The 26,956-nt window shown below is 39.3% G+C and overlaps 2 protein-coding genes across 5 annotated transcripts; one reads left to right on the plus strand and one right to left on the minus strand.

Annotated features, from left to right (window-relative positions):
• Positions 1 to 875: 875 nt before the first annotated feature.
• On the plus strand, positions 876 to 7,740 carry trir (telomerase RNA component interacting RNase). Its single transcript, XM_079617716.1, has 3 exons — positions 876 to 1,678; positions 1,840 to 1,917; positions 6,858 to 7,740. The coding sequence occupies exons 1-3, from the start codon at positions 1,382 to 1,384 to the stop codon at positions 6,963 to 6,965; spliced, it is 483 nt and encodes a 160-aa protein (XP_079473842.1). The 5' UTR covers positions 876 to 1,381; the 3' UTR covers positions 6,966 to 7,740.
• Positions 7,741 to 8,065: 325 nt separating this feature from the next.
• ubn2b (ubinuclein 2b) lies at positions 8,066 to 26,005 on the minus strand. 4 transcript variants are annotated; one of them, XM_079617435.1, is made up of 16 exons: positions 25,426 to 26,000; positions 22,173 to 22,289; positions 21,932 to 22,036; positions 21,516 to 21,647; positions 20,585 to 20,682; positions 19,387 to 19,840; positions 19,066 to 19,188; positions 18,479 to 18,549; positions 18,130 to 18,366; positions 16,387 to 16,497; positions 16,151 to 16,294; positions 16,014 to 16,064; positions 12,989 to 14,108; positions 12,175 to 12,370; positions 8,820 to 8,888; positions 8,066 to 8,693 (listed from the first exon to the last, which is right to left on the minus strand). In XM_079617435.1, the coding sequence occupies exons 1-16, from the start codon at positions 25,693 to 25,695 to the stop codon at positions 8,647 to 8,649; spliced, it is 3,345 nt and encodes a 1,114-aa protein (XP_079473561.1). In that variant the 5' UTR covers positions 25,696 to 26,000; the 3' UTR covers positions 8,066 to 8,646. The 4 variants fall into 4 exon arrangements, with proteins under 4 accessions (XP_079473561.1, XP_079473563.1, XP_079473560.1 ...); XM_079617434.1 differs by having other exon boundaries at positions 8,171 to 8,693; positions 12,157 to 12,370; XM_079617437.1 differs by lacking the exon at positions 19,066 to 19,188 and having other exon boundaries at positions 25,426 to 26,005.
• Between the last annotated feature and the right edge of the window lie 951 nt (positions 26,006 to 26,956).

A 26,956-nucleotide genomic window follows, 5' to 3' on the forward strand; every position in this document is an offset into this window, starting at 1 on the left:
GAGCCCAACTAAACTAAACACTGATCTCGATAACGGTAACCATTTTACATAAATTTTCTCCTTCAGTGATTCTGCTTGTTATCATCAGGTGTCTTCAATAATGCTCAACCATAACTCAATTAATCACTTAATTATCTAATTAACTTTAACACTGCTTCTGTGTTAATTTAACACTGGGGATTCTGCTGTGTAAAAAGTAGTTTTTTCCAAAATAAAAATGCTAGTTGTACCAAAATAAAAAAAAATGATTTATGGTCTCTATAATAAACAATATTTTAACTTTGATTGAATGTAAAAAAAATAATTGGGTTAAAGAACTATTTTGATTTATATTAAATACAATTTTAACGTTTCAACCAAATCAAAAATATAGCTTGAGAAAAACTAATAAATTTAGCTGTAACAAATTACAGCAATGTTTTTAGGTTGGTCCAAAGTATCATTTTTTTCAGTGCAGTTTAAATTTGATAAGTATTCAGAAAGTGTTTTTAAAAAGGCTTATCAATGTCCAGGCTTACTGAGGAAATTGAGGAGTTTTAATATAGAAAAAGGACATTCTGATAGTTGTGTAGGCTAGCTATAAAATCATCTGTGCTCATTTCATGTGCTCAAATCAAATTTGTTCATCATTATTCATTATTTTATTAAAATTGTGTTAGGTTTTTATCTTAACAAATCGGTTAATGTATTAAATGCAAGAATTGCACGACAAAGTTTTGTCCAAGCAATCTTTCAAAAATGTATGTATAATAATAATCCTTATTCAGAATCAGAATTTTGAACATATTTCTATTGCTGCCCCTTGTAACTGTTATAGTTAATATTATAATATATATTTAATGGACAATAAAACTGAAATAAGTGAAAGACGCCGAGTAACCGCTAAAATAAACACCAGAAGAAAAAAGAAAGTTCTTCTTCCGGCCTGCAGAGGGCGACGGTGCGTCACTCAAACGAACGAACACTGACCGCAGATGAAATACAATATGGCGGAGCGACTCTGAAATAAAACAAAACTGTGCGGAAAAACATCGGGATTAAACCCCGAAATCCTGCCGATTCATCCCACAATCCGCCCGTTCTGCGAATATAGTCACATACGGACTCGCGGCTCGATAAATCACGCTCTTTGCGTTTGTCGTTAAATGTGTTTTTGTTTATCGGGAGACGCCGCGATACTTTATGATCACAATATATAAGACAAACACTGTTATTATTATTTAACTTACGTATTTATTACGTTTGCTCCATTAAAATTACGCTTCGTTCTTTATTAAGCGCGCGAGTATTCACTTTAGTAACGTTGCATACATCGAAACTGTAAAGAAATCACAGGCGTGAATGTAAAAGGTTGTTTATTATTTTATTAAACGTCTAAACGATGGAGAAAAAGCAGCATAAACCAGGCAAACATAATCGCCGACATCTTCATCACCACCATCATCACCAGTCCTCCAGCAGCAGCAGCGGGGAGTCCGGCGACAGCAGCCCGGCCCACGGGGCGCCCAAAGCGGCCAACGCCTTCGCCAACGACGGCAGCTTCATGGAGATGTTCAAGAAGAAGATGGAGGAAGAGGAGAAGAGGAAGAGAGAGACTGAGGAGGAGGAGAAGACGAAGAGTCCTGCTCCGGCAGGGCAAGCGGCTCAGGACCAGAAGCCTTGTAGCGTGAGCAGCATTGTAAGAGAGGCAGTGGAAGCGCTTTACATTAGTGTAACACACACACACACACACACACACACACACACACACACACACACACACACACTCACACTCACTCGGGTCCTGGTCGCTTCCTAAAGCCCGTGTAACGCTCTGAGTCTGTTCCCTTATTAACTCAGGTGGGCAAGCGGAGGGGAGGCGCGCGTTTGGCCCTCAAGACAGGGATGGTGGCCAAGAAACAGAAACAGGAGTCTGAGGTGAGAAGAGACTAAATATCCTATAAAATCATTGTTGTTTAATGTTTAGTACAAACCTTTTCGTTATGAATCTATTTTATGATTAGATCAGATGTCATTAGATGTAAGACGCCATGTCACAATTACTACGACTTTGTAGAACTCGTAAATTGCAATTTGTAAACTGGGAATTTGCTCAGAGCTCCGACTTGTACCACGTGACTGCTGCAGATTGTTGTTGATATTGTTGCCATGGAACGTCATGTGCTGTTGTTATCTCGTAATTACGACATTGCGCGAACGCAGCAATAAATTTGCCAGATGTGTCCGAAACCTAAAACTTTACTACTAATATAGTGTGTACCCCAACAGAGTAGTGTGTCTCTGAATACTTAGGCCCTGTCCCAAATGGCACCCTAAGCACTCGCGGTCTTCCTCTGAGTCCGCACTTTCGTAACGAACGCCACTTTTGGCGCTTTTCCATTACCAGTACCGGCTCGACTCGACTTGGCTCGCTTTTCGCTCCGTTTTCCATTGCAGATAGTACCTCCACAATAGTACCTGGTCGTCATAGCGACGCCGCAGGAAACTGCCGTGACGTAATCTTCTATGCGACACACACACACACACACACACACACACACACACACACACACACACACACACAGGACAATGGAGGAAATCGAGTGTATGCTGTTTTACATAATATTAGTATCGTATATCACGCAATCTCTGGCCAAACTATTTAAAAATGTCGGGGTTATTCAGGATACTCCGTCTGGCGCGTGCAATGATGACGCAGTGAATAGTGACGATTCTCTCTGACCAATCAGCAGTTTGCCGTGTTTCACATCACATTTTAGTATCGCCTCAGCACGCTCAGAACCTCGCCGGAGGTGATACGAAAAAAACTATCTGGACGCAGATACCGGTACAACTTTTACACAGTGGAAAACCAAACAAAGGCGAGGCGAGTCGAGGCGAGCTGGTACTGTGTAGTGGAAAAGCGCCTTTAGGCCGTGTGTCCACTAAAGCGTTTTTAGCCAGCTGAAAACGCCTAGCTATGTGCGCTTGAGAGTGTTTTGGCAGCGCAGTTTTTTTTTCAGTTGAGACTTTTCGTTGCTATGATACAGAATATCCGTTGGTCGGTGTGGTATTAGTCCCGCCCCTCCTCCACTGAGACGGTTGGCTAAAAAGTGACAGTGATGAGCGCGGCGTTTTACCCAAAGTTGAACATTCTTCAACTCTCTGCGACCTGTAAAAAACACAGAGCGCTCAACGCTTGAGCATTAAATGCTCGCTCGTTCTAAAAACGCGGCGTTCCCATTGAAAACAATTGAAAAAACACGCCAGCTGCGTGAAAAAACGCTTTGATGGACACAAGGCCTTAGGCTGTCCGGGAGTGCGGGCTCGGCAAAAGGGCGCAAATCGACCGCATCGCGAGCACCCTTCTGAGACCTTAAAATGACAAATGGGACACCCTACGGACTTAACAGACGCGGCGGCCATTGTAGTCCACAAGACCGAAAGTGCATATGAAGTGTGCCATTTGGGCCAGGTCCATAGTACTCAAAGTCCTCGGATTAACTACTACTTGCGGCGAGATCCTGAAGTGTGTAAAAGTTTTTCGCTGTTTTGCGGAAGTTGTGTGTAGAATTTCTTCCACATAAAAAAATGCTTTAGTTAAACTCAATTATGACATATTAAGTTATAATTGTGATTAAAAGGTCAAATTTATGACCTTGTGACATTGACATTAAGGGCAAATTCCAGGAACTTCAAGGAACTCATTTTATCACTCATGGTCATGTTATCCAGCGAATACTCGTGATTTATTTTAAAGCCATAGATGGCGGGAGAGTTCGAGTTAACTTACAAACAGAGAAATTGAAGTTGTTTTGTCCTTGATATATTTCACACATTTTTTGCTTAAAGGGGTCATGACATGAGAAACCAAATTTGCCTTGATCTTTTGGTATATAAGAGGTCTTTGTACCATTAAAACGTCCTGCAAGTTTCATAGCTTAAGACGTCCTCCCCATTATAAACGAATCATTTATTTAATCAAGCTCTAAATACAGCTCGTTCTGGATCCATGGTAAGAAGTGACGTCACGGTACGAAGTGACGTACCAGCGTTTGCATATAGACCGCCTCCAGCACAAGACAACTACGCTTTAAGCGCATGGCAACTACGCTCATTTCGTATCATTGTCGCGCCCGCGCGCTGCGCGCCTCACAAGCGTTCAGTCGACGGACAGCGAGTGGGTCTGTGTACAGGGAAATTACGATGCCGCAGATGTGCTGTTCCTGGATGTGGACAAACAACATCTTTGAATACGCTGCGAAAGATCCAGTCGTCAGTGAAAAATGGATGCACTTTATTTTTTGCGGACTTCCCAGTCACGGCAGTGTTAGTTTAAGCGTGTGTTCTGTACATTTGAAGGATGACTGTTTTGAGGAAAAAATCCCAATATGATGCTTGGCTTTGCCAGAAAACTGTTGCTCAAAGATAAGTCCGTGCCGACTCTTCTGGGCTCAACATCGACGACGCAAACTTACTTTTTACCATGGCTAATATAAACACATTTGTATAAGAGAATCTTGAAAATATGTCGCCTTTCTAGTAGGCCTACATGTGATAGAAAATAAAAAATGTTGCCTTTATCAATCCTGCATCTTCAAATATGGCCTGTGCATGCATTTTTGTCCGTGGCACACCCTATCATTTCATTGGAATTAGTTAAATAATGTTAAACTGTTAGCTAATCCGTTTTCAAGTGTCTCTCGGGTTAATTTTTTTTTATTAATTCAAAATAGTTTCACTTTCCATGTGGACACGGGCTGATCCAGTCTTCGTTGTTGTGGTGATCGTTCATTTTCCTCTGATTCTGGCTCAAACATAATAAGGTTGTATCATTGCAAGAGCCATCGCTTCGCATGCATCACCCGCTATTAAACAGTTGCGCCGAATCCGCAAATGTTCTGGCTGGGGGCGTTAATAATTGATGCATAGGCACTGACGTTAGCCAATCATAACAGTGGGCGTTAACAGTGAACTCTTAAAGGGGAAACACCCCCAAAACAGACTGTTTGAATCAGAGGATGAGAAACAGGGTGGGAAAAGGTCATAAATCACTACATTTTAAAAGTTTTTTGTAAAAAAAACTATATTAATACTATATTTGCACCTAAGGGAACATAATAATGAAATAAAAAAAACCATGTCATGACCCCTTTAAGGTAAGGAATGTGTTGGGTGTATAATGCAGGGTCCAAAGATGAGACGGCAAGGTTTAAAGTTGAGAGCAGAGAAATACACTCACACACACAGATGTATAACGCACAGTTCTGTTAGCAGCTAATCAGCTGATGGACACCGTGCGGCGTTGTCATGGGAACAGCCCAGGGGAAGATAATTACGCTCTTTCATTGCTCTCTTCACCAAGTGTGTTTCAAATGGCTCGGCCCTTCGAAGGGAGTGGGGCTGGAGATGCAAGTCATAATTCTGAAATAAAAAGTTTAAATTATGACAAACTAAGATTTTAATTATGAGAGTCAAAATTCTGAAATAAGTCAATTATGATAGTCAAAATTATGACACTCATTATTTTTTACTTTAGTCATTAAGCCTAAGTCAAAACAATGAAACTCTAAATTATGACACAAAAAGTCAAAACAGTTGATATGACTGTCATCGTTTTGACTTTTTATGTCATAAATTTGACTGTCATAATTTAGACTTTTTATGTCATAATTTTGACTTTCATCGTTTTGACTTTTTGTCATAATTTTGATTGTCATAATTGTGACTTTTTGTCATAACTTAGCGTCATAATTTTGACTTTGTCTTCATTTAGCCTGTCATAATTTGAACTCTCATAATTTACTTTGTCATAATTTTGACTTTGTCATAATTTAGCCTCTTAATTTTAACTATCGTAATTTAATTTGTCATAATTTAGACTTAATTTTGACTTTGTCAATTTTTATTTATGTAAATGTAGACTCACTGTCATAATTTCAACTGTCAAAATGACAGAAAAAAATCTAAATTATGACAGTCAAAATTAAGTAATTTGTTTTGCTTTTTGTCATTATTTTGATGCCATAATTTACTCAAATAAAAATTGACAGAGTAAAAATTATGTAAATGTAGACTGTCATAATTTTGACTTTTGACATTTTGATAGTCTAAATTGACACGTCAAAATTTTACGTAATTTTTTTTTTTACATCAAAATTTTGGCTTTTAATGTCATAATATATACTCACTAAATTTGCATGTCAACATTGACGGTCAAAACTGTCATAATTATTTTTTTTAATGTCATAATTAAGAATTTTTCTTCGTCGTAGTTTGGACTTTTATGCCAAAATGTTGGCTTTTTATATCATAATTAATTATGACTTTAATGTCAATTTAGACTCATAATTTTACTTTTTTTCAATTTAGGATTATTCTGTTTTTCATGTCATAATTCCGATTTAGTAGGTCATAATTTAGACTTTTCATCTCAATTTGAGCTTTTTAATGTTATCATTTAGACTTTTCTGTAATAATTCAGGCTTTTTTGTCATAATTATCATCTTATAGACCTGGTATGCATGCATTGAAATATAATTTTTCTCTCGTTTATCACTTTTTCAGTTTGTTGATGTATATGATTGAAATATTTGTAAAGCAAATTATTTCATTCCTACATGTTTATCTAGCAACAGTTAATCGTCGCAAATGTGTCGTTCAACTACGCTGGTTATTGATGTAATAACGTCTTTTAATTAATCCGTTCGAGATGAAAATAACGCTAGATTTTTTGCTATAAATTTTGCATGGCATCTATGGACTAATTATGATTTTTCTTAATTATTTTTCTTTCTTTCCATACCCAAACTCTTAAGTGGTAGTGTATGAACATGAATGTGTGTGTAGTAGTTTTCATGTGTGTGTGTTTAATGCAGGCGGACGCTGGAAAAGGAGACGCCTGGCAGAAATACATGGCAGAAGTGAAAAAGTATAAAGCGCATCAGTGTGGAGACGATGATAAAACCAGACCGCTGGTCAAATAGACTGGAGCTCTTTCTGTGGGCCGCACTGCCACATCATCATCCTCACACACACACACACACACACACTTTTCCTTCAAGCCTTTGTTTCCAGATTGAGTTTGACCTTGTGCGCTGCCGTATTTGACCGTCTCTTGGATTCTGATTACTTTTACGATGTTATTTGCAGTGTATTCTTCAGTCCATGGCATTAGAAAGCTCTCGTTCACCTTGTTGATATTTTGTACTCCACATGTTTGGTACTTGAATGTCAATCCATGATGAAATTAAAGTCACAGTACCGCAGAACCGCCCGTCTTCTGGCTCTGTGTGACGTAACAAGCACATCATCTCATTGTTCATGTGAATCATTCATGCATTTTACACACTAAGGGATACCGCTTTATCTTCCACAAAAATAATCACAAATGATTCTGAAATTAATCTCCACCTCTGTATGACGTTTGCTTTTTCTGTTGCTAATTGGTCAGAATTTAACAGTTTTTATTAGTTTTGGATGACATTACTTGCCATGTGTAATATAAACAGCATCGTCAAAAAAACAACAAAAAGCACTTATTTTTCTCTAAGCAGTTTCTGCGTCAGAAAATCTAGATTTAAATAAAGGCAAAAATAGTCAATAGTATTTGACTTTAAAACTTGTATTAGTCCAAATTACCACTAATAATTAATATAACGCTTTCTGAATTCACCTTTAATATTATTGAATTAGATATTTAAAGTGATCTCAATCCGGTGTGAAAAGTGTTTTATGCTTTTGTCCTGCTTAAAATTAAAACTTTTGAATTCTAGGTTTTGAAAATTATGAATTCTAGGTTATTTAATGTTTTAAATTAAATAATGTGCGATCTCAAAATCTCACTGTTACTGTCAGACTCTACTGTCTGACAGTAACAGTGAGATTTTGAGATCACACCTTATTTAATTTAAAACATTAAATAACCTAGAATTCATAATTTTAAGGCATGTATTAATACAGCAGAAAAAAATATGTTAGTGACATTTTCAGTTTAAGTTTGCAAATGAAAGAACTCATATTTCTACACATCCCTCTTACCTAGAATCAGTTTAAATTGTTTGTTGAACCTACTTTGTGTTGCATTAAGTTCAAATATGTATAAAACAATACAATTCAAAAGTGCTCTGAAGTTACGTTTCAACAATCAATTCAGCCAATCAGAAACATCAGAGAGACACACACAGTTTTTACTAAGGCTTCTGCATTTTTATTTCGCACGTGTCCTGAAACGCAAGTAAACAAATCCTGAAAGTTCAAGTATATTACAATCGCCCGCCTCCGTCATTTGGTTTTCAGTTTGTTTTGACTTTAAAGGGGCGTTTCGTTCATGAACAGCACCAGAGACACCGACCTACACGAGAGAGGGAGGAACACATTCACTCGCTCATGAATATTCAAACAATCGACACCTTAAAAAACTGCCCGCTAATGTACATGCAAACACACACACACACACACGTGTTTCCCTCCCCGTCCACAGTGATTAGGTCTGTCTGTGTAAACATTGATACATATGTACAACTGACGCATCATTATTCAAACTAACTCATTATTCATGATATTCAAATGCGTATAAAAACAGTTCCGTCTCATTGGACAGCCAGCAGATCATGCATAAAAGTGGGCGGAGTCAGCCAGCACTGGATGGTCGGGAGCTCTGTGATGTCATAATGACTTCCTCTGCAAGTCTCCGCCCTTCGTTTGATTGACATCTGCACAGACAGAGAGAGGGGTCAGTGAACCGAACACGGGCGGCGTGTCCCGACAGAAGATGATGAAGAAAAGCGGCTAACAGAAGAAGACTCATGCAGCCAGCGGGAGGAGTCGTCAGCGTTTACCTGAGAAAGCCAGCTGCAAGTGTGGCGGCAGAGCAGCCTGAGCCCCTGACATGAGACCCTTTAACACATCTGAGGAGAGACGGGACACACACACACCGACACGCATGAGACGGGATGAACGGAGAGACGAAACCAATGGAGGAAATCAGATTCATGAGGATGAAGAGCAGAAGACGAGCCACAAAAACACACCAGCAGCAACAGAACTACTAAACACACACGACCGCAGTGCTTACATCAACTATACAGTCCGTTAATTCATTACTTGTGATGTTTTCCCAACAAACACTGAAGTCTGTGCAAAATGTGTTCAATGATCAAGGTTAGAATGTAAAGTGGTTTAAATGTTTTGAACATTCTAAAAATACAAATCTGAGGTATTTGAAATTTAATGTGATTCAAATGTTTTGAACATTCCAAAAGAACACATTTGACATATTTGAAAGTTTAGTGTGGTTTAAATGTCTTTAACACTCTATAAGAACACATCTGAGGTATTTGAAAGTTTAAAGATGACAGTGACTTGCTATTAGAAGCAAGTTTTGAAAAAAATGGGAATACTGGATATAACTGTAAAATGCAAGTCAATGAGCTTTTTCCCCCCATAAAATGAGCTTTTTACTGCTTAAATGTCAAATTTGTTCAGTGATGTGACTAGTTAATTTTCATGATTATTACAGATTTGATCAATTAGTTATTGCAGCTATCACACACAAATATATATATATATATATATATATATATATATATATGGTGTCCAGTAGAAAACCTAACAAATTATTAAAAGTCTTGAGTTGTGGAGATTTGACAGTACCGTATTTTAACTGCAGCAGTGTATATTAGACGTGACCGAAGGGCCGAACTGAAGATTTGATTTTCGTCGCTTAAATCTGACTCCACTGACTCGTGAGCAGAAATACTAGTGAATTACTGGGTCGATACTGGGTTGTTTTCCAGATACTGGAATTGGGAAATAACCGTCTGCTTGACGGATTAAAAAGCATGTTTGTTCTACTTGAACCGCTTCTGGAATATTTATCACTGCCAGAATATTCCTGATACGTGCTCACTTTATTTATATTTTAATTTATTTTACAATATTTATTGTAATATTATTTATAAATGTATTTTATGTGTTTATTATTTAACACCGTATCAGCAGCAAAGACCATTTCAAATGGCAAACTAGTCGTAACGATAAAAATTTAATAATTCAAGAACACATGCAACTTTTACAACCAATACAGTAAAAATATAGCAATTGCATGAGCTTTTTCAGTTAAACATTTAATAGAAAATCGAGTTTTCCCAGAAGAATTAAAAAAAAGTCCAATAATTATAAGATGTAATTGTTATCATAGGTAGTACTCTTCAACTGTGAGAGACGGAATCTAAAACAAAAATCCAGAAAATCACATTGTATGATTTTTAAGTAATTAATTTGCATTTGATTGCATGACATAAGTATTTGAAACACCAGAAAAGCAGAACTTTGTAATTGCAAACAAAGGTTTCTGTACCAAATATTGAGATCATAGGTTTCCTGTAGTTCTTGACCAGGTTTGCACACACACAGGGATTTTGGCCCACTCCTCCATACAGACCTTCTCCAGATCCTTCAGGTTACGGGGCTGTCGCTGGGCAATACGGACTTTCAGCTCCTCCAAAGATTTTCTATTGGGTTCAGGTCTGGAGACTGGGTGCAGTCGTCCGGACACCTTTGCAGAAAAGCATCCCCAAAGAATGATGTTTCCACCTCCATGCTTCACGGTTGGGATGGTGTTCTTCGGGTTGTACTCATCCTTCTTCCTCCAAACACGGCGAGTGGAGTTTAGACCAAAAAGCTCTATTTTTGTCTCATCAGACCACATGACCTTCTCCTATTCCTCCTCTGGATCATCCAGATGGTCATTGAGCAAACTTCAGACGGGCCTGGACATGTGCTGGCTTGAGCAGGGGGACCTTGTGTGCGCTGCAGGATTTTAACCCCTAAAGTTAAACCCTCAGAGTTGTTTTGTCTGAGTGACACACAAAAGTAAACTATAGCAAGTAGAGTCAAAAGGTAGGTATCGTTTGGAAGAACACTTTTCAGAGCAGAAATGTGTCTAAAATTCAGCATCCATATGTGGTTTACAGGTCTCTTGAGGGCCCAAAACAATTATGCTTGTTGTATTCTACTCATTGAGACCTTTCAAATGACATATGCCACAGGCATATTTGAGCTGTATGATTTATTTGACATTTTGCAGTATGTAGTACAAAAAAGTATCTTATAAATTATGATTTTTTTTTTCATTTATCAGCAAATAACTCTACGTAGGAGTTAAACAAATTGGCTACACCAAATGACACCTATTTTAAGTTGATCAAGGTAGTAGTAGTAAATATTAATATGATATTTTCACAGCTAGGTGGTGCCCACTTCGGGTTTAAGGGGTTAATCCATGGCGGCGTAGTGTGTTACTAATGGTTTTCTTTGAGACTGTGGTCCCAGCTCTCTTCAGGTCATTGACCAGGTCCTTCCGTGTAGTTCTGAGCTGATCCCTCACCTTCCTCATGATCACTGATGCCCCACAAGGTGAGATCTTGCTTGGTGCCCCAGACCGAGGGAGATTGACCGTCATCTTGAACTTCTTCCATTTTCTAATACTTGCACCAACAGTTGTGGCCTTCTCACCGAGCTGCTTGCCTATTGTCCTGTAGCCCGTCCCAGCCTTGTGCAGGTCTACAGTTTCATCCCTGATGTCCTTACACAGCTCTCTGGTCTTGGCCATTGTGGAGAGTCTGTTTGATTGAGTGTGTGGACAGGTGTCTTTTACACAGGTGACGAGTTCAAACAGGTGCAGTTAATACAGGTAATGAGTGGAGAACAGGAGGGCTTCTTAAAGAAAAACTAACAGGTCTGTGAAAGCCGGAAATCTTACTGGTTGGTAAATGATCAAATACTTATGTCAAGCAATAAAATGCAAATTAATTACTTAAAAATCATACAATGTGATTTTCTGGATTTTTGTTTTAGATTCCATCTCACAATTGAAGAGTACCTATGATAAAAGCCTCTACATGCTTTGCAAGTAGGAAAACCTGCAAAATCGGCAGTGTAGCAAATACTTGTTCTCCCCACTGTATGTATATATATATATATATATACACACGATTATAATCTGTAATAAATGGTCATTACGCAAGTGGGAATCAAAAACATTACAGCAGTAATAAACATGTTAGGGAATTTAAAAAAAAGCAAACAGTGTCAGATCTAATGAAGTATGTAAAATTCACCTGACTAAGACATTTTAAATAATAATAATAATAATACAGTATTAAATATATTTACGTGTGAAGAGCGACTCACTCTGGGGAAGGTTGAACCCTGAGCTGCTGGGATTGGTCGAGACACCGGAGGTCGCCGTGGAAACCACAGATGAAGGAAGATTCAGCAGGTTTGGAAACTGGAACGGGAGAGAGACGGGAACCAGTCCTCCCAACATCCCGAAACCCAGAGGCAGAGACGGGCCGGCCGAACTGAGCAGAGCGCTGGCGGACGACACCTGCACACGGGAAACCATCATTAATCTTCATTAGGCCTCTTCACTGTGATAAAGCAACGCATCCCAATGGAGTCCCACCTTCTGTTCTAATGGGCAAAAACTATTAAGAAACTACAGCACTGATTGACATTACAGAACTTCTGGAACTTGTCAGCAAGCGGAGCGAAAATAAGTGATATAACCACTAGAAAACCAAAATCAAATCGCAAAGATGCCTAAAATACATAAAACAAATAAATTATTATTTATAACTATTATAAATAAATAAAAACAATCAAAAAATGATTTCATTAATTTGTTTTTATAATTAAATTAAATAATTGTAATATATATATATAATCTTTTTTCTAATTAATTACAAAAACAATTAATTATATACATATTCATAATACAAATTTGTTGTAATTAACTAGAAAAAAATAAGTAGCATCTGAATTAGACCGAATAATATATTTTTTTATACAAGTACAATTACCATCATTCTATTGAAAAAAAAAAACATGCCTTGAGTTTGAAAGTAAAAAAAATATTTTTAATGTTTAATTAAAATTAAATAAAAAATAATAATGAATCAAAACATTAATATTTAAAGAAAAAGTAAAATTATGACAGAGAGACCTGTGAGAGCTGAGTCGCTGCGGCCGTAGACACCGATGTGATTGTCTTCACCCCCTGATTAGCTCCGCCCACTTGTCTGTGTCGCTGGCTGTGATTGGCCGTCCCTGCCACGGGCGAGGCGCTGGTCACCGGCTGCTTAGCAACAGCTGCGGTTGTCGTGACGAGGCTAGAGATGTTGTTGCCCTGAGAGGAATTCTTCTGCCCCACGGGGGAGCTGTAACTGCCGGCGATGAACCCCGCGTGATAGCCCTGGTTCTTAGAGGCGTGCTGGTGCATGCTGGGTAACGTGGGCGGCCTGGAGACGGGCGTACCGGTGGGAGTGAGCTTGATGATGTTTGAGCTGGGGTTGTGTGGTGATTTGGTGAGCGTGGCCTGCATGGGCGTGATGAAGCCTGGTTTGGGCAACTCGTGGGGCACAAGTTTTTTAGTTTGCGGTGTCACAGTCACATGGAAAGGCTGAACGGATTTAACGTTTATGAGCGACGGCGAGGAAGTGGTGATAAGTGCGCGCGACTGCGGCGATGAGCTGTTATTGCTTGTTTTGATGAGACCCGTTGACATGGCGACCAGTGATTTTGCAGGAATCTTTTGAGGAGCGTGAAGAGGCGATGATGTGGGAGGTGGGCGTGGCTTCGGCTGGGACACGCCCAGTTTAGTGGGCGGGGTCACTGTCGGTCGCTGAGCAGGAATTACCGAAGGCCTCTGAACCTGTGATAAAACACTCACTCCTTTAACGACCGGAGACGCAGACGAGGAGGAGAGGATGCTGGGAGAATGAGGCGGGAGGGTGTTGGCGCTCTTTTTGGCCAGGTGTGGCGACGCCGTGTGCAGCGACTGGGCCGGTTTGGGAGCGTCGGTGGACGGCGAGCTGTCGGACTGGACCAGGCCTTTAGCGGCGCTGCTGAGCATGGCTAGAGCGTGAGAGATGGAGTCCAGCGACGGGGCCGTCAGGTCCTCGTCCAGAGAGTCCGACAGGTAGATGGGCCCCGGCGGGGACGGCCCGCGCGGGACGGTGGGGGGAGGGGGGGTGGGGTCCACAGAGAGGGCCGGGCGCTGGAGAACACCACTGTCCTGAGGCTTGGGTTTGGCTCTGGGGGTCGGTAACATCCGCTTCTTTACTCTAAAAAACAAACAAATCAATGCAGTTTTTACGGTCAGACACTCAAACAGTGATGACATAAAACTGCTCCCGTTTTACTTCGGTGTTAAATAAAATTAAAAATACATTAATTATCAAAGTACACATAAAATATATTAAATTTGTACTAAAAAATTTTAGTAAATTTTGTACTAAGTAAAATAAATTAATGTTTAATTAAAATACATAATTAAAATGACAAGTTTTTTCATATTGCTAATTTATTAGTGACGCAAGTGAAGTGTTCAATATTAAGCCTGGTATCCATTTTATTACCAAGGTTAAGTATTTTATTCTAAGTAAAATTACCATCATGCTAAATGCAAGAAAAAATAAGCAACACTGTTTATTATTGACACTACAGCCCAGGGGGTTTCAAAGTGTGGGAAAACAACATCTTTTGTTTCCGCTCCTGTTTTCGATAAGATCATTTTAAACTCCTGGAAAGTTTTCAGTCTAAGGATCCAGTAAGCGAATGCAGTCAAGCAGTCCTAACGCAGAGAAAATACGGCAGATATCATCAGAGATAGTGTATTTGGCTTCAAAGCACGATCTCTCTGCTACTCTGTGATTGTTTCGGAGCGCCATAAGTCGTTTCTGTGTGAAACAGACTGAACGGCGGCTCAAAACACCCAACCGCTGCACGAGCATAATGACACACACACACACCATCTCTCAGTTGGATAAAGCAAACCAGTGTCGCGCTAAAAAAGTTTTGATGGATGGCGGTTGTAATCCAGGTAAAGACGAGTACAGAGACAAACAGGAGTCGAGCATTAGGCACGATAGACGAGAGTCTGTTATCATTGATGCGCAAACACTGATCGCTGTTCACACTATGTTTAATATAATTATAGTTTAATACTGAAGATTAGTTGTACTCATTGTGCATCATGTAGCCATGAACGTGCATGATCATTTAACAGTATTGTTCTTTGCAATTATGAAAATGTGACCCTAGACCACAAAACCAGTCACATGGGTCAAATATTTTTTAAATTGAGATTTATACATCATCCGAAAGCTGAATAAATAGCCGAAAATTTCCATTGATGTATGGTTTGTATCTCGGCCAAATATTGTCCTATCCTAACAACCAAAATCTGGAATCTGAGGGTACAAAAATCAAAACATTGAGAAAATCTCCTTTTAAGTTGTCCATTTACTAAATATCTTTATGGAACACGATCTTGACTTAATATCCTAATGATTTTTGGCATAAAAGAAAAAAAAAAATCTATAATTTTGACCCATACAATGTATTTTTGGCTATAGCTACAAATATACCCGTGCAACTTATGACTGGTTTTGTGATCCAGTAGTCACAAATATTAATATATAATGCAATATGTATTAATGACTATGTGACTATGTGGTGAGCTGTAATTTTTCCTCATTTTATTATTAAATTAAAATGTTCAACCCCGTTTCAACTTCCTAACATGAACTAATGAATCGCTTACAACAGATCTGTGAATGTGGACTGCAATGAATTAATCTAGATCCGGCAGTTAGTAAATGTTTAAAAATAACCAGACATGATAAATGTTATATTATTAACACTCCAATTAATACTTTAAAAAAGTACATGGCATTAAAATTGAGCGCATAATACATGTTTTTGGTCTCAGTCTGGTTCATTGATGCATGTTATTCCCCTAAAATGATTAAATATCAGCCCTAAATTGTGTCCCAGTCATAAAGTGTCAGATTAGGAAACCAAAATAAGTTGTGAATGCCACAATCGTTTACAGATGATGATCTGTGAACGTGCACTAAGAGAAGTAGGTCAAAAAAGGCTCCATGATGTGCATGAAAATCCTAATGAGTAATCTAGATTCAGCATCTAGTTAGCGTTTAAAAATAAACCAGAGTGGAGAAACTCACGTGTTTCCAGTGAGATGATTGTGAGCTATTCGGCTCTCTTTAAACAGCATCCTGAGAAGCAGAGAGAAAGAGAGAAGTCAACATTATTCAGCAGCCCTGACACCAGCAGAGGTGCGGGAACTGGTGCTGGACCCCACCTGGCCTGCATCCATCCTTTGGGCCAGAGCGGTTTGACCTCCGCCTCCATGAAGACCTTCAGGTAATCCTCAGGTGAGAGTGAACTCTGAGCCTCCAGCTCGTAACAGCCCAGCTTCACCCGCACCAGATTACACAGCAGAGTCCTGCGCACACACACACACACACACACAGATATCAAGCTTCACTGCAGGTCTGTCTCATGACGTTCGCGTTAGTGATCATCTAAGACTTTCACCTGAGTTTGTCGTCCCACACGAACTTCTTCCTGGGTCCCATCACTCTTCGTCCTGGCTTCTCATCGTCCTCCTCCTCGGAGCCGTTTCTGTCGCCGTCTTCGGTCTGCTGTCTGCACACACACACACACACACACAACAGTGAACACACAGAAGACTCTTAGTTTATTAGGGTCCTATTAAAACCGTTTTATTTCTCCCAAAACTCCACTTTTTTTTTAACGTTTTTATGGATTCAGTTTATTTTTTCATAAAAAATTTTTTTTGACTTAAATCTTAGTAATCAAAAAGCATGTGATTGAAATTATGAAACATACAATTTACATCAATTTAATAAAAGTTTAACAAAAACTACATGTTTAGGGCCCTATGAAATACAATTTATTTTTATTTTCTCAAATTCCGTTTTATATTTACCAAATTCTGTGCTTTCTATTTTTAAGTTTTCTGGAGTACATTTTAATGGCTTTAATTACATTTTAATAATAAAAAAAGCATGTCTAATTAATTGAATTCATAAAAACAACAATTTATAACATTTTGTTTAAAAAATAATATATATAGGATGAAACTGCGGCCCTAATTGAGTCAAACTAACAATCGTGAACATCGTGCACCGCAGACCAACAGACAAGGTCTGAATTTCGCTAATTATTACATTTAATATCCTATCGTACACCCCAGAACACTTGGAATATACTACACGAGTCACATGGGATCATTATTTGATACTTGTGCCTTTTTTTTAATAACTTGATGCTTGTTGCTATTCACTGCCATTATATGGACGAGAGAGAGAGAGTGGGATTTTTATTTATTTATTATTCTTTAGTGTTCAATAAAAGAAAGAAGAGCATACGGCTTTAGAACAACACGGTTGCATAAACTGCTAAGACTAATCTTAAAAGTTAGTCATCACAATTTTTTATTTTAAACTGTTCATAACTGTTTTAAGTCAGTTACATATAAACGTAGTTTGGTCTAATTTGACTGGACGCCCCTTGACTGACCGTTAGTTAAAGGGATAGTTCACACAAAAATGAAAATTATCCCATGATTGATTTGCTCATCCTGAAGCCATCCTACACACAACGTAATGACGAACGAGGTTGCCCAGTCCTGTTTGTTTGAACCACGAGAGGCGTCAATTGCCGTCATTATGTTGTGCGTCAAGTTCAAGTGTTACTCTTTCAAGTGTAAGAGTAACACTTCGTTCAAGTGTCTGCCGGAAGCTAGATATTTTAGTTGATAAAATTTTAAATATGGATATTTTTCTTACACAAACGCATCGCTTCGGTTCAGAAGGCCTTTTTAACCCCCGGAGAGCAGTGTAGAGCACTTTAACCATGAATAGATGCGCTTTTATCACAGATAGATGCACTTTGGTGGACTTCCAAAGACAAACACTCATTCACCGCCATTATAAAGCTTGGAAGAGCCAGGATTTTTTATATTTTTTATATATAACTCTGATTTTAGTCGTCATATACACCTAGGATGACTTCAGGGTGAGTAAATATGACTTACTTTTCATCTTAGGGTGAACAATCCCTTTAATACAGTAGTCAACATTTGAAGTGGATCAAAACCTTTCATCAAAGTTATACATTAATTTTGAACAGTACCCGTTCTTGTCTTAGGACAACTAACAACTTAACTTAACTTTTTTTATCAACTTCAAATGTTGACTACTGTATACATTTATCTTTTTTTACTCCTTACTCAGTAGCACTCCAGTTTCTTACTTGGCAACCTTGGCCATGCAGTCCATGTTGTATCGAGCGATCTGCTCGGGCATGGCGTTGCACACGGCCAGCTTGAGTTTGAACAGCGGCGTCCGCAGCCGGTCGTCCTGGATGTTCAGACTCAGCTTCTTCAGCCGCTTCAGCAGTGCCTCTTTATTACACGGCACGAACGCCTCCAGATGCGTGTAGACGGCGGCGCGCACAGACGCAGACTGTTCCTGCACCTGCAGCTCGATACTGCACACACACACACACACACACACACACACACACACAGAGAGAGAGAGTGAGATGATCGAACCAACCAGAGACGCTGCTGGGAATGAAAACAACGGCCAGATGAACTCACTCCAGCAGGATGTTGTTCATGTCCAGCGTGAAAAACTTCTTCCTGCCCTCCATATCAAACTGACGAGACGCCTGAGAGGAAAACAAGCAGTTAACAACAGCTCAAATGTAATAGTTATCTTCATGGCGACAAAAAAGAAAAAAAAAAAGAAGCAAAATATGAAAGGAAAAACTAAAGAAAATGTACAATACATCTTCCATAAAACTAAAGCTGCAGCTTCCAGCATCGCTTCACAATCCAATCATCTGTAAAGTCACCATGAAAGTAAAATTGAGGCCGTTTACTTTAACACATGTTTCTGGCCTTGATGCGTTTTATAATTGTTATTCGCAAAAAATTATAAAACATGGCCATCCCATCAAATCGTTATGGATTACATCAAGTCCAGTCCTACATTTTCCAGTTGAATATTCTGTTTCACTTGGAAATGCATCACATTATGAAAGTAAAATAAGTTGCGAATGTCATGCCATGTTTACTTTAAAAGATTGAAGACACATCCCATAATAGACATCAGAACAAAACAGCATCTTCTGATTTACTGACGCTATTACTCCCTGTTTTCCACAGATCTCCATCTTTCTAACCTTCCGCTCTTCCTGTTCTCCCTGTATTCTGTCTATTTGCTCTCTATCATGTTGATCTTCTCTTCCTCCTACACCTCTCTCTACCTCGTCTCCTTCACTCTCTCTCTTTCCACTGGAATATGCCTGGAAAGAAAAGATGGCACACACACACACACCCACAATCACACACACACTCACACACGCCCACAAAAACACACACACACCCAAACAAACACACTTTTCAAACTGCATCTCAAGAGCCGCTTCGTTGCGCTCATGTTTCTAAAAGCATCTGATGAGGATCATGAATCGGTGTTTATGCAACTAAACGCCAGCACTCACCGCCCGCAGGTCCTCTATGCGCTTGATAAGCGGAGCAGGGAGGCTGCTGGGAAGCGGCGGCGGCGGCACCAACCCCGTCTTCTGCACTCGACCCGCGACTCCGGGCTTCTGGGAGCCGTTCTCGCTCTGCCCGGGACTTGCCGGCTGAGGAGAGTCCAGCAGCCCGAAGTCAAGGTCGCCCATCAGCTCCTGCAGCATGTCGTTCTCCGTGGCTCCGCCCAGCAGCGACATCATCGCCGGGTCAGAGGTCAGGTCGGCCATGGAGAGGTCGCTGCTGGGGGCGACGGCGGCAGCGTTGGGTTGCGCGCGGACGAGCTTGACGACCGACGACGGGTGCTTCTTGCGGATCTCCTCTTTCTCGCGGCTGAAGCGACGGAGCATGGCCGCCAGAGACAGAGAGTCCTTCATCAGCTTCTTCCTCTTCTTCTTCTCCGGCCGGTTCAGAGACGACACACTGTCACAAAGAGAGGAACAGAACTGGTGTCGTACACACTAGGGTTCGAAAGATTGGGATGAGCACGGAAGTGTCCGCTTTTAGTTATTAAATTGATCGAAAACACACATTTATAAATGTTACAAAAGATTTCTATTTCAAATAATTGCTGGTTTCCACAGAAATATGAAGCAGTTCAACTGTTTTCAACGTTGATATTAATCATAAATGTTTCTTGAGTGTCAAATCATCTCATGATTTCTGAAGGATCATGTGACACTGAAGACTGGAGTAATGATGCTAAAAATGCAGCTTTGATCACAGGAATAAATTACACTAACATATTCACATAGAAAACAGTTATTTTAAACTTTAATAATATTTAAAATTTTTACGGGTTTTACCGGAAAATACTTATTTCACAAACATTAAAAAAATCGTACAGGCACCAATGTTTGGACTTTATATGCGTTCCACAGAAAAATACATTCAGGTTTGGAACCACAATTGTAGGTTTATGACACATTTACTACATATTTCTTTAAACATCCATGAACAAACTCTAATACTCTCAAAGACCCAAAACCGTCCCATCAGCAGCAGCAAATGAAAACACACAAAAGGGCCGTTCATTCAGAACGTTTTTGTGCTTTAAAAACGTGAGATGCAGAGCTGAAGAATGGAAAAGGTATCAGGGTCTCAAAGACGTTCATCTAGTGCTTGTTTACATAGCGTATTGAAACACACAAAAGCATCTGAACTCACCCTGGCTTGGGTACTTTGAATTTCCTGGGTTTCTTCTCCTCCAGGCCGCCGTCCTGCTTCTTTTTCCTCCTCTTAATCACCCGCTCCTCTCCATCCTTCTGTGAGTCAGAGTCGAGAACATCATCTCAGTCAATCACACCATCACAGACTCAGAAAGTGGATCAGATCTCTGATAGAAATCCCTCGGAATATAAAAGACTGGAAATGACTATTAATAAGAACAGCATTACTTGGTAAAAAAAAAAAAAGTCATATTGTGATTATTTTGACCTGTTATAAGATAAAAATGCACCAAAAAATTATTTTCAAGTTATTGCTAATAATCAATAAACAGGCCTATATTACAAATACAATATAAACATTAAAAACTATTGTTATATGCACCCAGCAACTCGCACTGAGATGCACTTGACCTTTTAAAGGGTGAAACTTTGCCATAATCGATTGTATCCCCGAAAATTAGTGCTAGATGATCATCTAAATCTTAAAATAGGTCGAAACAATGAAATATCCAATAATGGCCAGAACCATAAAAAAAAAAAAGTGTCAATAACCGATAATGTGCCATTAATGTGCAAAATAAATAAATAATAATACATATAGTAATTATTGTGGCTAAAATTGTGATTAGAACAAAGTAATTAACATATTATATTGTTGCTACTTAGATATTAAAGTAAAAAAAAACTAAAACAAACAGAGAAACATGCTGAACAGAGTGTGTGAAGAATATATGTTTCATCTTCAGCTTTCTGTGGTTTAATAATAATCAGGCTAGGACATGTTACAAATATGCAACACTACCACTCATATACTAATAAAACACATAATTCTGGCTGTGCTAAAACTGACACGTCCTCCACAGCACGTGCCCAGTAGAGCAGCGATGATGATATCAGTCTGAAACGATGAAGATGATGATGAAGATCACCTTGAAGTGATTGGAGTCTTTTCCTCCGCCCTCTCCCTCTGACTCAGACGCAGCCCTGAACTGGAGCGTGCCGGTGTTGATGTAGAAACCGCCCAGTTTAGTGGTCAGGGACGCAGGAACGAGCTCGTCGTACTGCGGAGACACAACAGACATCATATACGGTCGGCCTGCGGGTCATTAAAGCTGCAGAGTGAAATACAGAGTCTTTACATTCATTCAGAAAAACTCTTTCATATGTATTTTGATAAGGATGATGGGTAGTTTTCCGTCATTCAGGAGATGACGTGCATGTGGTCAAACTTAATTCACCCGTTTAACCCATCATGTGGTGTTCGATATGTATGGAGCGGGAACTGAGAGCATTTCGGGAGATAATCAGTGGTGGACTTCTGGGTGAAGCGCTCTCTGATACTCACGGCCTCGGAGTTGTCGATAAACGGATCGGTTTCATCATAGCCGTAACCGATATCGATGAGATCCTGCATCCGGTCTCGTCGCTTCTTCTTAACAACAGTGTTTCCCTGAGATGATAATACACTATATTCATTTGACGTGTCGTGATTAAGATTAAATGTTTTCTGTGTAAACACACACACGCACACACACACATGTTGGTTGCAGGTGGATGTGTGCATTCGTCTATAAAACAATACATACATATTTGCTCTCAAACTTCCTGGCGAGAGCCTCGACTTCTTGCCGCTCTTTGTCCTCGTCTGCAAACGGGTCGCTGGGATCCAGAGCAGGTTTGAGACCTTGAGGAACTTTCCTCACCTTGAGGAGCAAATCAAACCGGTCAGACACAACCAATCGACTCATTTACATGCAAACAGACACCAATGATACCGATAACTCTTTATATTTGAAAGATGATCACCGATATATTGGCCGATATATCTAAATTTTTGTGTCATTTTTGAGAGCCTGCTTACAAAATCAAGTCTCACCATTAAAAGCCATGTCCCAAACACACAATTATAATGTTCATATTATTATTTTATGTAGCCGATATGACAGACTTGCGCTGCACGACACGTTGCACTGAATTGTATTTTCCTTTTGAAGTGATTTCACTCATATTTCAAGTAATTCAAAAGCATCATGTTGAACAGTGCGCACTTGAAGCGTCTCAGCTGAAGGAAATAATACATTATTTATCCGGCTTTAATATATTGGCCAAATTTTCTTATCGGGCCGATAAAGATAACATTAAAAGATAACATGGCTGATACCGATATGGTGGCAGATATATTGTGGATCCCCCATCCCTATACAAATGTACAAATTATACATAGGCCTATTAATAATAAGCTGCGATATACCCATGTGCAGTATTTGTTTAGATTTTACAGTGTATTTACTAGTGACAACAAAAACGGAAAAACAACACCAGATCTGTCAAGCTGAAGTCAATAACGAAATATCACCCAAACCAATACATAAACGTTTATATATTGCAAAATAACTGACGTTTTTTCACTAAAAATGAGAGCTCGTAAAAAGGCATTATGCAACTGGGGATCGAACCTACAACCTACCAGCTTATATATATATATATAAGGATTAGTTCAGTGAAAATTCTGTCATTAATTTCTCGCCCTCATGTCGTTCATCTTCAGAACACAAATTAAGATTTTTTTTTGGATGAATTCTGAGAGATTTCTGTCCCTCCATTGACCGTCTACACAACTACCACTTTTAAGCCACAGAAAGGTAGTAAAGACATCATAAAAGTTCATAAAAACAAAATGTACCACTTTATTTACAAAATAGCACCATTATGCATGTTGGGTTGTTACGTGAATGTGCGTTGGAGAGTAATAATTTGTAAATAAAGTGGTAAAAACAATTTTTTGTTGCACTTTTAAGATGTCTTTACTACTCATAACCAGGGGCGCCGTATAGGGGGGAAAAGTTAGGAAGATTCCAAGGGCCCCTGACTGACAGGGGCCCCAACAAATACGTAAAAAGTAATTTACATGTTTTATTATATTATACACTATATAAACCATCATCATTGAGTATATTTCAAATAATAATAAAATAAATGATGTCTTTGATTGTACTTATTTTGGCAATAAAAGTTAAATATCCCCATTGACCAAAAAGCAAACATCCACCCCCCTGTATCTGCATGAAATGGTTTGGTCCTGCCTTAGCGCACTCATCAGTAGCCGCGTTTCTATTACAGATTTGCGCAGAACTTTTGCGATTTATTTTCTAAATATCGATACAAAACTATTGCGAAATGACGCCGTTTCGATTAACCGATGACTAAAACTTAATTTTCCTCTCGCGAATAGTCATTTAAAAAATCATGCCAACGGACGTTGGTATATCCCAGCCACCGCACTAGACATTATTATTATTAACGGAAGGAGACGTAGGTGTGTTATTCAAGCATCAATGGCAAGCTGTTTCTTACACTGTGAGCGGCAGATAGATGTGAGAAGTTTCTGGGTGTTTCTCCCTCATTTCTGCTTCCAGGTCTTGATTGTGGCATTTCTTTGAGGTTTAGAATCCAGTATTCCTGTAATTCGTTAACAGATTGACACCCTTTCTTTTGTCTTTCCTCTCTCTATTTTCTCTCTTTCGTTTTTTTGAAAACCAGATTTTCTTTTCCTATGCAACTTTGTGGTTTCTGGTGTTTCTGGCAACTAAACACCGTCATCCGTGTTTCAATTACCCTTCAAATTGCGCAAATTGAAATGAGGTGGTTTTTCAGGCAATTTTGAAAAATAAATATTTCGCAAAACTGCAATGGAAACGTTTTTTGCGCATTTACAGTCACATGATGTAGATGGTGCGGTGTTCGGACAGAATACGAGACGAGTTGTTTATTAAATTCATAAGACAAAAGAATTACAGGAATACTGGTGTATTTCAATTTATTTTTAGAAGCTTGCACACACACACACACACACACACACACACACACACACACACACACACACACTGTTTTGTAGCACTATAATAACCATGATGTGGAAATTCCGTTTTACACGTCAACTTTATTTTGTTGTTGGCATATATGTGCAGTTAAGTTAAAAAATCTGATGTTTTTATTCTTTTGAGATGATGATGTTCATTTATTTTGATTAAAAAGCTAATATATATTTAGGTTTTTTTTTGTTTTTGTTTTTTTTAAATCTGTCATTAATTTTACAATAAAAATACATTGAGACTGTAAAGGATTGCTTTAAGGACATTTTTATGGTGGCTTTTAATCTTGCATCAAATAATGAATTGCGTACTGTATGCAGACTTGCATTTACAAATCACCAGCAGAAAATATTGTGCTAGTACTAGTATTGAACTACAAGAAGCAAGACAGTTGCAAGCATTTGATTAGAGTTATGTAAAGCATCTGATGGGACAGGTACGTCCTAGAGATCTGGTGACAACAGCTGTGCAGGGGGGGCCCAATGTTATTTTTTTGTCATGGGGCCCAAAATTCCTGGCGGCACCCCTGCTCATAACTTCATAAGACTGAGGTTACACCACATGGATTACTTTATTGACGTTTTTACTAGCTTTCTGGGGCTCGAAGTGGTAGTTGCGTAGACTGTCAATGGAGGGACAGAAAGCTCTCAGATTTCATTAAAAAGATAACTAAACCACGCATCATTCATCTCAATCCGGCTACTGATGTAGTTAAGTTACTGTTACACTGCATTAACGATCCCTATTTTTACATTTGACAGGTTGACAGAAACTTGGCTTGAACCTAAAACCTTTCAGTTTCCAGTTCAGATATTTAATAACCACTAAACCACACACTAGTCATTTATATGCTGCTGTGGTTAAGACAAAAAGTAACTCTAAAGTATCTAACGATGCATTTACTACAGGTTCGGTTCACCTGCTCGAGTCTGGGCTCGAACCCTCACCCGTTCCCCGCGGATCTCACCTGCAGGCTCGAGTGGACCAGCTCGCCGTAGTTGAACTCCGCTGACTTCTGTTCACTCGGTTCTGACAGGCTCAGGTTCAGGCGGACGGTGCGTTTGGGTTCTCCGGGATCCGTTGCCGGTTGCCCGGCACCGAACACCCCCGGGGCGGTGACACCTGGACTCGGTTCATTCTCTTCGTCCTCCCGTCGGCGTTTCTTTGACTCGGTTGCCGCCGGTGTGGTGCTGAACGAGGCGAGGGTGACGAACGGCACTTTTCTCGGGTCAGCCATTGGACTCTCCGGTTCTGCTCGAGCCCGAACACACACGCGCGTGCACGCGCGCGCTCCTGACTGTTAGCTTGAGCTAAAATTAGCGCTCACACTATTCAATAACAGTTTAATGCTGACACGAAACGAAATGAAGTCCGTTTTAAATTATATAATATTTCCTCGCAGCATTTGACTCGAATCCGTTTCATTTAGTCGATTGTAAAAGTAGTTTTTGTTTCTCTCTGTGAAATCTCGGCTGCATATGTAGCGGCCATTTTCAGTAGCAGTAAATACAGGATGAGGCAGCGGGGTCACTGATCATGCGCAATGCGCGAGACGCTGGAAAAGGACCAATCAGAAGTCTCAGCGCACTCTAAGACCCGCCCACTTCCAAGCTTCCAGCGGGAGAGGGTGGAGCCGCTTCCGTGCGCGCTGACCGCGGGAGATTCAGAACCGCACAAGTAGAGTGATTCATCCCAAAGAATCGAATCTTTTGCAGGACAGGTTCATAAAATGACTCGTTTGCAGGACAGGTTCACAAAATTACTTTTTTTTTGTATATTGTTTGTTATCATTATTTTATTAGTTACCGACACCTTATTTTCACTTTCCCGTCACTGCTTTTCTTGTGTGTTGATGGTTTGAAAAATACAGTATTTTAACAAGTATTTTGATATTGAATATGTACAAATTCTGTAAGTTACACAATTACACCAGGTGGCGACAATTACTTTTGAATATTATGAGTAATTAAGTATAAGCTAAAACCAGTGTCATGTAGGCCTAACTCTCATAATTTGTCAAACAATGTTTAATTTACATTATTCCCCCCCTTGTTTTGTTTTTGTTTTTTGTTGTTTTTGTATTCTGTTGTTATCTTTTATTTCTTGTGTAGGCCTATTGTTTTATGCATTAATCAAAAATAAAAAGCTAAAACCAGCTGAACACCAGCTTGGCCAGCCTGGAAGACCAGCTACAAAGGCTTGAATTTCAAATTTTTTAGTCGAATATATAATACATATTTACTCTGTTTTTTATTTTTCTATCTTTTTTCAATTCCTTCTTTATTTGTGCAATCTTACGACTGATTATCTTTATTTGGTGCTTCGCTGTAGCGCATCCGCAGCGCTAGAGGGCGACACAGAATCGCTTTTGTACTGAAAGTGAACCGTCCTGCATACTAAATATACTAAATACAAAATATTTTCATAATATAAAGCGATCGTGTCTCTTCAGAAAATTTGGATTAAACCGCTCAATTCAAATGAATTAGTTTTACGAT

This window comes from Phoxinus phoxinus (assembly GCF_949152265.1).
Source record: "Phoxinus phoxinus genome assembly, chromosome: 1".
Taxonomy (NCBI): Eukaryota; Metazoa; Chordata; class Actinopteri; order Cypriniformes; family Leuciscidae; genus Phoxinus; species Phoxinus phoxinus.

What these genes read in the sequence shown, in the direction of transcription:
- trir (XM_079617716.1), top strand. Translation starts at nt 1,382, where the DNA reads ATGGAGAAAAAGCAGCATAAACCAGGCAAACATAATCGCCGACATCTT. An exon ending in CTTGTAGCGTGAGCAGCATT is followed by an intron (nt 1,679 to 1,839) that starts GTAAGAGAGGCA and finishes TTATTAACTCAG; the next exon opens with GTGGGCAAGCGGAGGGGAGG. An exon ending in AACAGAAACAGGAGTCTGAG is followed by an intron (nt 1,918 to 6,857) that starts GTGAGAAGAGAC and finishes TGTTTAATGCAG; the next exon opens with GCGGACGCTGGAAAAGGAGA.
- ubn2b (XM_079617434.1), bottom strand. Translation starts at nt 25,695, where the DNA reads ATGGCTGACCCGAGAAAAGTGCCGTTCGTCACCCTCGCCTCGTTCAGC. An exon ending in TGGTCCACTCGAGCCTGCAG is followed by an intron (nt 22,290 to 25,425) that starts GTGAGATCCGCG and finishes TTGCTCCTCAAG; the next exon opens with GTGAGGAAAGTTCCTCAAGG. An exon ending in GCATAGAGGACCTGCGGGCG is followed by an intron (nt 19,189 to 19,386) that starts GTGAGTGCTGGC and finishes TTTTCTTTCCAG; the next exon opens with GCATATTCCAGTGGAAAGAG.